Here is a 13,916-nt window from a genome sequence, read left to right on the forward strand (position 1 = left end):
GGGGCATAGATCCCAGAGATGAAGGCTCTCTGGTTGTAGATTTAGTCAGCCAGCTCATCCACCCCCAGCATTCAGCAAACACCCATTCTTCTCCAAGTACTTTTCCTATGGGTGCCTCAATGTAGGTGTGTCTGTGTCCCTGCACTGCTGATCTAAGAGCTTTGGTAGAAGTGTACATTCAGGCTGCGCATGCGCTGCCCCTCATGCTCTGCCACGAGGCTAGCCAGTATGCATGGGCGAACCTTCTGCAGTTCTTTCCCAACTGCCCCTGGCTAGAGACAGAGCATTAACTGTCTGTTTGCGGATCATTAACTCTTTTAGAATCGCCAATTTTTAGCTTCTTTTGAAGCCTCTTTTCTTTCTTTACCTTTGTTTACATTTTATTTGGCTAATGCCTAAATAAAACCGAAAGAAAGAAAGAAAGAAAAGGACTTTGTTCTTTTGCAAACCCCCTGTGGTGGGGACCCCCCTGAACTCCTGGGCTTCAAGAAGTGCTTCAGTTACAAGAAATCTATCCCAGTGACTGACAGACACTATCAGTGTGTTCACTGCCTGGGAGAGAAACACATTCCACAGAAGTGTGGCTTGTGTCAGTAACTGAAGCCCAAATCCAGAAAAGACAGAGAGGCTCAAACTCCTAGTCATGGAGTCAGCCCTTCAACCATCTAGGTCCTAGCGTAAGACCTCACCGCAACCCTGTACTTTGAAGGGAGGTGAGCCCGAGACACCCCAAGCCACTTAAATAGGAAAAGGTCTGCGAGGCCCCATAGGAAGCCCTGATCAAGCTGAAAATGATCTCCAGCCCAATCAGTATCATCGGTAACAATGGCTGTCTAAATCTGGAACCCGGGGCACATGCAGTAACATCTCCACAGAGCACGTTGGGTTGCCTAAGGACTCAATGGGCACAGGCAAGGAAGTATCAGTTCTGTTTGGGTGTGAGAAACACAGAAAACCCACCCCAGGAAGGCTCCATCGGTATGGATGTCTACATTGATATCTTCTGTGGTATGCCAGGCACCGACGGACCTTGCTATTAGATCTACATCTCCGATCCTGTTGGTGTAGGCCTCTTAGCACCCACAACCACCACTGGTGCAGGCACCCTCTGCACCAGCAGACTTTTGGTGCGTGTCGGATCTTTTGGTGTCTGATGTACCAGACTTGCCTCTGCTCAGTACCGAGGCCCCAGTAATCGAGTTCACCAAGAGCCTTTGACTCGCTGACGACTTCCAGCCACGCACTTCTCTTTTCATCGTCTGAGTCAGAAAGTGAGCAAGAGGATGTGTGCTCCCACCACTCTTCCCATCTGCCATATGGGGCCCAGTTCCACTATGGACCTCAGGCATATTGTCCTCCTGATCCTCAGGCATGATAGCAACCACCAGCTCCCTTCCTAGCCCCACAATGGCCATACTGGAATACCTGGCAGGCTCAAAGATAACAGGTCTCTTTTACTTCCAGCGTGACCTACCAGCAATCAAGGACTCACCCTCCTTCAGCAACTACTTTGAGGGCTTCTGAACCCCCTGAACAGGAAAGGGAGGAACTGGAGCTGAAATTGAGAAGGAAGTTATTCCTCAAACTCACATCTCATCATCATCGCCAGATGAGATGGAGATGCCCCCTCTGCCATTTATGGCAGATGACTTTAAACTGTTCCAGGATCTGGCACAGAGGGTGGCAGAAACTTTACAAATACCACTACAAGAGGTAACTGAATTGCACCACAGGCCAGTGGACATTTTACATTCTTCCACCTCGTCCAAAGTAGCTCTCCTTATTAACGAGGCACTCCTTGACCCTGCCAAGATCATATAGCAGAACCCCACAGCAGTTCCACCAACATACAAATCTTCTCAGTAAATAGTTTTGTCCCTTCAAAAGGAAAGTCCTTCAAAGACGTTTGGGTCTCTTTTGGGAAGCTGGATAGATGAAGCCAAGAGGACCGTCTCATCACAATAGTAGTTGAAATAGAATGTGCCGCCATGTCAGCTGCATCAAGTGCAGCCTGGAGAGATGTCTTAGCCACAAGATGGCCTTCATTGACTATGGCCTTGAAGTGCTTCTTATGAGAATCAGGAAGCTGCTCAATAAAAGAATTGAGTTTGCATAGTTCTGATAACATATTTTGCCATTAAGTCTTGATAGTTTGCAATGTGAAACTGGAAGGTGGCCAAGGAGTATGTTGGTTCCTCAGGGGGAAGTCCAGAGAAGAAGTTCTTAGTTCATGCTACATTTATTCGTCCATCTAGGTCTTATCCTAAACAATGGAAAGTCAACATTGGTCCCAAATCAAAGAATAAACTTCACTGGGGCCTTGATAGGCTCTGTGAGTTCAAAAGTGTTTCTACTGACCAACAGATTCCATGCAATTTCGCCACCTATGTCTGGAAATGCAATCTCAACCTTGAACCACGAGTTGCCAGGTCATATGGCTGCATGCACACAGGTAGCCCAATTTGTCAGATTGTATCTCTTCAAATGTGGCTGACATTGGTCTATCATCCAAATCATCATTTCTTGGACAGATTGGTCTAACTTCCTCCCTGGACTCCTTATGGTGGTAGACAGTTCAGGGCAGTGTGTGCCAGGGCATCTCCTTTGCTTGGTCCCCAGCAATTAGGACTGTTGTCACTGATGCCTCCTTAATAGGTCGCGGAGAGCACCTGGGGTCACTGAAAGTTTAAATCCTGTGGTCAGAACAAGAAGCTTCTCTTTATATCAATGTCCTGGAACTCTGTGCCATCTACAATTCCTGTCAGGCCCATCAAGATCGTGTCAGGGACTTGGTGGTGTATAACTTTACTGACAATAGTACCACGATGTATTATGTGAACAGACGTGGGGAGCACACTCCAACGTGCTGTGTTAGGACAGGAGGCAGTCAGGTTTTGGCAGTTTTGCATCAGGGAAAACATTGCCCCGTGGCTGATCATTTATTTGGGATCCAAAATCACCTGGCAGATCACGTCAGCATAAATTTCTTCCTGAATCATGAGTAGTCTCTGAAGCCCAGCATCCTGTGGTCAGTCTGTTTTTGTGGTTTGGGGCATTCCAATGATTGACCTGCTGCAATAAGAGACAACAAGAAATGCCATGTGGTTAAATGAGGAGGAAGAATAATGGTTGGAGGTGGCCTGGCAAATCTTGCTTAACAGTACAAACCTCTCCACCAGAGAGTTGCCTATTTGGCCGAATGGAAGCAGTTCTCAATATGGTCAATAGCCCAGGGAATTCAATCAAAGATGGCTTGAATCCAGGACATCTTGAAGTACCTGTTATAGCTTCAGTCTTCTAGTCTTGCACTTAGTTCATTGAGACTGCACTGGCAGTGATTTTGGCATTTCATCCACCCATCCATGGGAAGTCAGTATTTTCAAATTCCATAGTAGTAAGGTTCTTGAAAGGAGTCATGCGTCTGCACCTTCTGGTGAAAGAACAAGTTCCTTTCTGGGACCTTAATGTTGTCTTAAAGGTTCTTATGGGACCTCCATTTAAGCCCACGGTAACTTCTTCTTTCGCCCTTTTGGTCAGAAAACATCTTTCCTTATGGCGAAAGCATATGCATGGAGAATGTGTGAGTTGCAAAGCCTTCTCTCACGCAATTTGGCCACACCCTATGTTTTTCTTTAAGGTGGTTTCTTTGTTTCATTTGAATCAAATTATATATCTAACAGTATTCTTCCCTAAAATGCATTCAACCTCAGGTGAGCAGTGTCTTCACATGCTCATTGTCAGGTGATGTTTGACTTTTTACTTGGATAGTGTAACAGGGTTTGATTCACTCCCTTCGCACCTCCTGCTGGCCATTTGAGGAATCCACTCTCAGCGGGGCAGACACCCCTCTCTGTGGTATCTCACACTCAGTCTTGTCTCTACTGGACCATCCTTCTCGTGAGAGCTGAGTCACGATCCGTGTTTCTCCCCTTTCCTGGGGATTCTGTAGTCCATTCTAGCTGCTTCCCACTGTGGCCACTGCAGTCCTGCCACCACTCTAATGGCGATCAGGGGAGGCACTTGGGCCTGCCCACTACTTTGGGTCCTGGCCCAAGGACCCTATGTGTGGCGGCCTTTGCTATGTGTCCCCCAACTCCTCTGTGGATTTCCCTTGGCCACTTCCCCACAGCCCCAGTATCTTCTCCGCCCTTGCTTCAGGGTGTTTGGCTCTGCTGAGTCCTGGCAGCCAGCCTCTGCTCTGCCCAGGTGCTGACAGTCCTCCCTCTTCAAGCTCCTAAGAGTCACTCCACTTGCTCTACTCTGCAGTTCCCTTTTATACCAACCACCTGGGCCCTGACTGGCTGTCGTGCAGCCCCTTCCTATTAGCTACCTTTCACGCAGTTTCTCCAAGGGACTTCTTAACCCTTTCCTGGCCAGTGAGGGGCAGGCATCCTGCCCCAGATAGGGACTAAACTGTTCTGTTCTTCATCTCGTCTGTCTGTTTCATATGCAGACCAAATTAAGGGGCAAACAGTCTCTACACACATGACCTCCATGACTTCTTGTATCATGACAGCACACAAAGTTGCGGAGACTTGATCTCCTCTCAGGTTGTGACCTCATTCCACAAGGATACTGACAACGTCAATGGTCTTCCTAAGTGACATTCCTATATTGGACATTTGCAGGGCTGCCACTTGGTTCTCTATACATGTATTTACAACTACTGTGCCATTATTACTGCATCCAGACCAAATGCAAATTTTGGGAAGGCAATCCTGCAATCCTTGTTTAAAAAGACTCCAAGCCCTACCTCCTGTGAAAACTGCTTGTGAGTTACCTGCCTGGAATACACAGCTGCATTTACTTGAAGAAAAAATGGTTACTTACTTTTATTGTAACTGTTGTTCTTCAAGATGTGATGCAGACATGTATTCCACAATCCACTATCCATCCCCTCTGCATTAGAATCTATATGCTTGACGTTACGGGTGTGTGACGGGGTGTACTGGCCCCTCACTGGAGATGAAGGGGTTAAGCCCATACTTCTGGCAGCGGAAGCCATGCCCCCCCCCACTCCTGCTGGGCATGCTCCAACTGCTACTGCAGTATCAGAGGGAGCAGCCCAGCTTACTTGGGGTGGGACGCCAAGCAGGAAGGATGTATGATGGAGGCTTCAGCCAGGGAGCCAGAAGGTTCCATGGAAACCAGGCTCAAAGGGTGGCTACACCCCCTGCTGGAGTTGGGGACTTGGGTGGCACCTGGACAGAGGCTGCAGGAATCAGGGTAGGGGGAAGGCTACTGAATGGCCTTTGAAGAAACAGCACGTTTCGGCTGGATCCCCACTGTTGCAGTGACAACCTCGAATCATAGACAGGGCCATGGGCCAGGAACCAGTAGGGCAGGGAGGATCTAGGTCCCCCTACACTGGTTGCTACCTGCTCCTCCCCCCAGTGACATTCCCCCTCCTTTTCACTGGCCACTAGGCCACCTGGCCTCGAATCCAAGGGCCGCCACTGGCTCTGGTCACTAGGCTCTGACTACGAGGCTTCCCCTCCCACACCCTTTTGAATGGCAGGGGTCTACGTGCCCTATGACAGTGTGAAAGAACTGAGGGAGAGTCAGGAAGGGGCTAGTGCCACAGGGTTCAAGTGGCTTCGGTGTGCTGGGCACTTAAATGGAATACATGTCTGCATTATGTATTAGAGAACAACAATAACAATACAAGACTAAGTAACTGCTTTTTATTTTTTTAAAAATTTGAATAAAGTTTAAGAATTAATTAAGAGGCGGATCTGGCCCCCTACTACAGTAGAACCAGTGAGGTTCTGATAAATGAGTGGTATAAGGATTTGAGAGGTCTGAACATGTGGTCCTTAATTCCTGTGTCCTGTGGAACTCAGAGCTGGCTTCTCTCTGTATTCCCATACAGTGAGTATTGGGGTCAGGGCAGGAACATGGCTGGTTGCCTCGAGAGTGTGGGTGTAGTACTGAATGAGGGTTGCAAAAAAGCATAGCCCCCCTTTCCCTCCTCTCCCCTCCCCTCCGTGAAACTCTTATGTCCCAAACCCAGCTATTCAGACTAGGTGGTTGTAAAGGAACACACCCTCACTCTAGTAGAGAGGAGACTAATGACCTCTTCTAGGCTTGTTCAGCATTAACCTGGCACATCTGTAAGACTTGATCTGCCTGGAGGGGGAATCTTAAAAGCAGAAAACCTGCCATAGGAAGGAGTGGTGAACAGGAAGAAGATGGCTGTACCTAAGAGACTGCTGACCAGAGAGACAGATCAGCTAAGAGGAAGACAGTTGCAGGCCTCACTACCTCTGAAACTGCAAGGACCAACTATAAAGCAGGGTGCTCCCAGAGGAACGGCTGGAGGTAGACCCTAATTAAAGTCAGTATACCAGATGATAACCCAAACTCCAAAGAGTGACCCCAAAAGACTGCCTAAAAGACAGACTTTTGCCTTTTTTTTCTTTTATTCTAATTCCCCTCTTTCAAGGGAAAGAGAGAAAAAGGACCTTTCTTTTATTTGTCTTGTTAGGAAAATCTCTCGTGTGCTACTAACAGGAGAAGGACATTGTAAACAACTTGAATTGGGGTCTGGTGGGGACTTCAGTGGAGCCTCAACCCCCCATAGTGGTGTAGTGAGTGTAAAAAAATTGGATTAAATTGTTGTTAAATCATACCTCTTGTTAAAGTAGAAAAATACTTAGAAAGACTACTTGATTAAAAAAACAACACAGAATGTGTATTCATAAGGATGTTTTATGAGAGAAGGAATATGTACATTCATGAGAGAATGACCATAAATTAGTTAGTTAGTACTCTGTATTTCATAAGCTCTGAGTCACGTCCTCAAATATTGATCATTTCTATATCACATATAAAGCCATTAGGAGTTCCATGTTTTATAAGAACTTCATAATTTATTTGGAGGAAACAATAACTCTTAAATGTCATGGATTTTGTCTCAGTACAAGTAAGCAAGATAATCTGTCATACAGATTATTTTCCTTCTTCAGATTTTTAAACCTTTAATCAAGTTTTTCTGTCTGCTGAAATTTTTTTAAAAAACAGTACATACAGGCAGAATGTTCTCTGACTGTTCATCATATGACTTAAAACAAGTAAATAATCTGCAGCACTACAAGTGCTGTCATTATATGTAGTTTATATTTTATTTTTGAGGTTGACCTGTGCAGCAAAAAGCTGCAGAGAGCAGAACAATTGATCGGAGGCCTTGGTGGTGAGAAAACTCGTTGGAACCAGACTGCTCTGGAGCTGGGGAGGCAGTACATCAATTTAACTGGAGATATCCTCATTTCATCAGGAATTGTGGCTTACCTTGGAGCCTTCACATCCAGCTATAGACAAGTAATGAATACAGTTGTTTTGTGTGTGTGTGTGTGTGTGTGTGAGAGAGAGAGAGAGAGATCCATATACTCCAACATTTTGAATTTCACTTAGAAGACCCCTGGAGGAACTCTTCATATTTCTTTACTATTTGCTAACAACCTTAATTGTAAAATACGTGAACCTTGTTGTTGGCATTCTCAGTTGTCTGTAAAGTCACTGCAAGTAACTTTATACCTCATGGCCCAGATCTGTTCCTGTTCTAGTCAATGGCCAAACTCACACCATCTTCAGTTGGAGCAGGAGCAGGTCCTATGTCTGCAACAGCACTGTTCAGCAGCTAGGGTGTAAATGTATTTAAAGTGCAACAATTCTTTAGAACAAGGAGAAGCAGGGAGATACAGTGGACTTAATATCATAATTAATGTGTGTGTTTAATTTCCATTGAAGTAAGTGGAAGTTGTGTATGCAAATTAACTGAAGGATTATGACCTGAGGTCAAAATTTTCAACTAGCTAATCATTTTGGATGCCTCAGTTTTTGGATTCCTAATCTGATGTGATTTTGCTCCTATGTTCAGCATTGCTGAGCAACTGGATCTCTCATTGGCTTCAGCTGAAGAAATGGTTGCTCAACACAGATGAAAATCAGGCCCAGGTTGTCACAAGTTGGGCACCCAAAAATTGAGGCATCTAAAATCGGGTGACCACTTTTGAAAACATTTGGGCCTAAATCCTTTTTGTTTTCTTTATCTCCCCTTATCTACTTTTACTGTACTTCCCTTACCTTTCTTTGTTTAGAAAATTCTGTAACATTTCTCAAACTCTAATTTTTCATCATTTCCATATTTTTCAAGAGCTTATTTTGGCTGGAGTTTTTTCCTGTTCTTAATTACTGAATTTTGAGAGAATGTAATTCTGCATTTGATGAAAGCAGCCAATTATCAGGCATATATAGTATGGCGGTATCAGAACTTCCTTTGGTAAAAGATTATTGGGATTCTGAAAGTGGGGATGGGGTATCCTGCAGCCTGAGAAGCAAAGGCAGTTTTATTCTTATTCCTTTAGCAATAACTAAACTTCACTGGTTTTACTCAAGAAGTTTAGTTTAGTATAGTCTTATGGGGCTTCTTTTGGTGGGAAGTCATTGTCTGATATGAAATTAAAGTGTTTTCTTCTCTGTGTAACAGTGGCTGTGGCCTCCTGTCAGCTCTTTTTTATTTTTATATATCTGGCCTCTTTGTGGTTGTCTCTGTTATCATTGTATTCCTTGGGTGGCTGTTTCAGCCTTTCCTGAGCCTCTGAATAGGATTTTCACGTTTGCTTATTTTACAGTTTCTCATTTTCTCAGGAAGGTAATTCTTTTATTTCCACCAGTTTTTCAAAGAACAAAGCTTTTATATCTTTTTGGCACCTTGGTTTTGAATAAGGTAGTGGAGCCTTCATTTGACATATCTGTGAATTTTCTCTATCCCCTGAGAATCATTTCCTTTCACTCTAAATTCTGATTGCTATTGCCTTGGAAAGGGAAAAGGGAAACTTCAGGCTTTGATGTTCACTCTTGTTTTTAGTGTTGTGTTTTGTAAGGATAATATAATGCTTTGGCCTAATCCAAAGTTTTCAGTCAAGGTTGTGTCTCAGTTCCATGTGAAACAGTCTATTTCTTTTAGGCTATATTGACACTTAACACTACAGTGTAGCCCTCACTGCAGCAATAGGAGGGGTTCTCCCATTGCCATAATTAATCCACCTCCCCAAGAGATGTCGGCTAGGTCAATGTAATAATTCTTCTCTTGACCTAGTGCTATATACAGTGGAGGTTAGGTTAACTGCATCACTAGAGGGGGTGGATTTTTCACAATCCTGAGTGACATATCTGCCTCGACTTAATCTTTTAGTTCAGTCTTGGCCTCAGTTTTCCTTCATCACATTTCATTAAGAAGAATGTGGCTGATTTTAAGTTTAGATAGTTAAAAACATCTTCATTTCAATAGTATTGACCATACTAACACATGTAACAAATCACTTGTATTATTCTTTTACTTTTCTCCAAACCACACTAAATAGGAACTCTCTAAAGATTGTTGAGTCGTTATGTTTTGCTGATACTTTTCACGACATAAGTTTTTATTGTTTGTGTACTGAGATCTGAAGGAATATTGACCAGTCAGATTGTATGCAATTTTTCTAGACTGTTCTAAAACACATGAAGATTAATGTCTACTACAAAGTAGGTAAATAGTAATTTTTCTAGACTTCTAACCTCATTTCTCCTTGAAAAGGTTAGTTGAAAAGGAAAAAGCTTTCAGTTTTTAAATTCATGGGCATAAGAGAGAGGTTCCAGTATTTCTGACTAAAGCTTTCAGAATAAATGCAATGGTACATGCTATGGATAAACTAACATTTTCTTTACTTTTGAGAATGATTACTAGTTTTAGCAATATTCCCTATTTTAAACATAGGAAATATCTTAAAATGATAGAAATGTTCAAAATTGAAGACACTGTATAGTCTTGAACTTTTGCAGAGATATAGCACAGTTTGTAAAAACACAAAGACATATTCCTCAGTTTAATTTATCTTCGCAAAGAAAAGCCAAGTTAACTGCCTAGATTCACTAACTCATTCTGTTCTCCAAGCCTGGCTCCCTGCCTCAGTATCCTTCCTGCCCTGTTTCTCACATGCTCATGGCTACAACCTTTACTGGCTTCTTAGACAATCTGGCTCTATTTCTTCTTCACACCATTCCTTCCTGCTGTGTGACGGCCTTGGCATCGAGAGTCACAGTTTGATGGCCCTGCTAATGTGCCCTTGCCCTTATTACTAATGAGTAGGGCCCTATCAAAACCATGGTCCATTTTGATCAATTTCATGGTCATACGACTTTAAAAATCATAAATTTCATGGTTTCAGATATTTAAATCTGAAATTACATGGTGTAGTAACCATGGGCGTGCGACCGAAAAGGGTGTTTTAGGAGGGGAGGGTTGCAAGGCTATTGTGGGGGGTGGTCACGGTGTAGCCACCCTTTCTTCTGCACTACTGCATTCAGAGCTGGGCAGCCGGAGGGCAGCTGCTGCCAAGTGTCCAGTTCTGAAGGCAGCACCACTGCCATTAGCAGCACAAAAGTGAGGGTGGCAATACTTACTTTTTCACCACTTCCCCCTCCCTGGCTCCAGGCCCAGCACTCAGGAGTTAAAGAGGCCTTGGTTGGCTGTGTACGTGTGGGGTGACCCTGGCATCCCTGGACTACAGGGCCCTGGGTGATTGCCCACTCACCCACCCGAAAAGCTGGCCCCGCCCTCCCAGTGACGGTCCCTCCATCCCCCATACTATTCCATCCTCACTTCTGTGCTGCTGCTGGTTGTGGCACTGCCTTCACAGCTGGGTTCCCGGCCAGCAGCCACTGCTCTCCAGCTGCCCAGCTCTGTGAAATCTGGTCTCCCCTACAATAGCCAGATTTCACAAGGGAGATCACATTTCATGGTCTGTGATGTGTTTTTCATGGCCCCAATCTGACAAACATTAACTTTAGCATTATATTTTTCATCTGCAAATAACACACAGTAGATTTCGTAGTTTTTTGTGTCGGAATAAATATTCTACTATTGTTTTTGTCACTAATGTATCATTGAAAAATAAAAGGTGCAGCTAACTAATCTGCATTAGTTGACAATGTCTGTCTCAACAAAAGAGTTAATCACAGATCATTATTAAACAAAATCTTATATTTAGTTAGGGAAAGTATTGTAATCCCAAAGTGATGTTTGACTAATTAGCACAAATTTTAAACATGTCCTGTTTAAAATATAAACAAAACCCCATCAAATGTCAGCAGATCTACATCCAATAGGTTTCCCCCTGAGTAGAGAAATCCTCCAGTAGCAAAAAGCTGCCATAACAGCTATTCTCACCTATTCTCCAGGTCCTTGTAGGGTATGTGTCTGAAAAGGGGGCATCCCTATGCCGTAGCAATCATCAACTGCAAAAAAGGCCATTAGTAGCTCATAGCATCCTATGTAGAACTGACCCCCAGAGATCAGGGGATTGCAAATGTAGCCTAAAGCCAACTATGTTGCCTCATATCTCCTTTCTTACACTGAATGCAGCTCAGCCTGACTGAAGGAACTGGCCCTGTATCTTCTACATAAACAGTAGTTACTGTTTTTTTTTAATTACTTCATATGTGGGGTTTTTTTGTATTTAGACAAGTCCAGACATTACTTTGTTTTAGCAATGGTTTGTGGGAAAGAATTGGAAAAAATATAGATAAATGTATTGATAGTTTTATAAATCTTATAAATGTAATGAAGAACAGACAAAACTTTAATTAACATTTTCATTCTTCTCTTCTAGAATCAAACAAATGAGTGGGCATTACTATGTAAAATGAGAGATATTCCTTGCTCAGATGACTTTTCCCTAACAAATACTTTGGGAGAACCTGTGAAAATCAGAGCTTGGAACATTGCTGGATTGCCATCTGACACATTTTCTATTGATAACGGTATCATTATCTCGTAAGTAGGAAATGTTTCACACATGCTAGCTTTCATTAAATAGCTTCTTACAGCATTCTTTTCAGTTATTACTTTTATGGACACATTTCATTACTTTGGGGGCAAGTTTGACAATTAAATGAAACAAAAACAAAATTGATTCTATTTTTACTATGTACTTTTTTCAAGGCTTCTAGTATGTAAAGTAATTCACTACCCTCTTTTAATTCTCCTGAGCTGCTGTAAAGGGATTGAACTTTTTTTATCTTAGAAGGTTGCAATAAACTACATTCTACAAACACATGTAACTATACTTTTAAGTGACCAATAATAATTAAAACAGAGCAAATTTTGGATACCTCGTGGTAAAATAAACTTGGAATAGACTAACAGCAGGAAATGTTCAGCTCTGTGAAGAGAGACTGTTATTCTGCAGTTCTACTAGATTAATACCCCCCCCCCACCTGTGGAATTCAGAGGCAGTCTAATGTTGCTGCTTCAGGCCACCAGAAGAGTTCTTCCTAAGCTGTAGAAATACTCCAACAATCAATTATTAGCATTAAAACAACAAACTTCATATAATATATTAATGAACCTTAAGGCAAATATATGTTCAAGTCTCACTTTGGATAAAAATTTCAATTTGCTACATATTTTATTCCTGTCACTTAGAAGACTGTCATGATGGGTTGAATGAGAAGAGAAGTTACTAATGGAAAATTATCAATTAATAAGTTTTGCATTCTACAGCACAGCTTCTGTCCTCATTCATCACTATTGGGAAGTAGTGAGCAGTGAATAAAGTAGGAGCGAAAGGGAGAAGAAACAGTTTAAGTACAGGAGTATTGTAATAGTACATTGCGTAGCAATGAAAGTGTTCCTCCATATAAAGCTAGAGATTTATAATTCAAAGAATGATTTGGAAAGCAACTCAGTGGCACCCTCCTACCAACAGAAGCCTCTGCAGACAAATGGAAATCTAGTTTGAAAATCTTGCTGAGATGAGGCTTATACACTTTACCTAACAATGCCACTAATGACCTTATAGAGGAAGTCTGCATTCCTTGTCTTTTAATAGTTCCCCAGATGCATAGCACGCCAGCTGATTTTAACATCTTGCCTGTAGCAACTTTGAGGCCCTAAGGCTCTGTCATGTTGAATAGAGTGAGATGAATAGGGTACAGTTGGCTAGTTTATTGCATGTGCTTCAGATATATCTTTAGAACACTAGGAATGCCCATTCATGCCACAGCCTTCTAAAAGGATGCTAAATATGGGTACAAAATGATGGGCATACTGTTTCTCTGGAACTGAGCAAAGAAGAACTTCCATTGAACAGAAAGGTTTCTGGAGTTATGACAATGACCTTTTTCCTCATGGCAACAGCAGTGTGGTACTTGAATAAATAGGGGAACTAGTTCCAAAACCCGGCTTCATGAAGTAAAGCCAAATAGAAATGTCAGTAACAGGCTCATTTACATTAATCAGAATGATTGATTAAATATCTGATAATACTCAGATGCGGAGTCTGATCTACGCAGTTTTTTTTGTTTTTTTTTAAATGCCTCTAGGGCTAGTACCTAAAGTCCCATGGTATTTGGTTGTAATGCTTCAATCAACTATCCTGAAGAAACTCTAGTGTAGTTGAGATCACCAGAACTTTTTAAATTATTCAAAATTCTGTGTCCTCCCTGATACTAGTAAAATGTCTGTCAAGAAGGAAGACACTTCTTGTAAGATCTGAATGAGACATAGGAATTAGCAAACTGTCCTCACAGTAGCTTCAGAAGAAGGTGCAAGAAACCTTATAGTGGCCAATTATGGAAACACATTCCAATAATGGAAGTCTCTTCATAAAATCTCTCAAGTAGTGATTGTCTTAGAACCTGAAATGTAAGTATTTATAGCCTTTCTTAATAGTTTATGTAAGATAACTGTAGATGTTCTCATTATTCATTTAAATGTTGAGTCCTTTTTGAATTCTGTCAAGCTCTTGGCCTCCCCCTTTCTGGTCTCTCTGAGTGTAGCCATGTCAAGTTGTGGGCTTCTGGCACTGGTCTATCTTACAGTGGAATCTCACAATTCCTTCACTCTTAGACTGAGACTTAAGGCTACTCCA

At 42.5% G+C, this 13,916-nt stretch overlaps 1 protein-coding gene across 1 annotated transcript in view; it reads left to right on the forward strand.

The window, feature by feature from the left end:
• Positions 1–13,916, forward strand: part of DNAH7 (dynein axonemal heavy chain 7) — a 261,259-nt gene that overhangs the window by 184,251 nt on the left and 63,092 nt on the right. Inside the window, exons 45-46 of the mRNA XM_067548990.1 lie at positions 7,135–7,320; positions 11,655–11,818. Coding sequence (XP_067405091.1) covers positions 7,135–7,320; positions 11,655–11,818 — 350 coding nt within the window. The remainder of the gene's footprint in view (positions 1–7,134; positions 7,321–11,654; positions 11,819–13,916) is intronic.

Source organism: Emydura macquarii, unplaced genomic scaffold (assembly GCF_026122565.2).
Source record: "Emydura macquarii macquarii isolate MOO-44397 ecotype Brisbane River unplaced genomic scaffold, CSIRO-AGI_Emac_v2 contig_1253, whole genome shotgun sequence".
In the NCBI taxonomy this organism is placed as follows: Eukaryota; Metazoa; Chordata; order Testudines; family Chelidae; genus Emydura; species Emydura macquarii.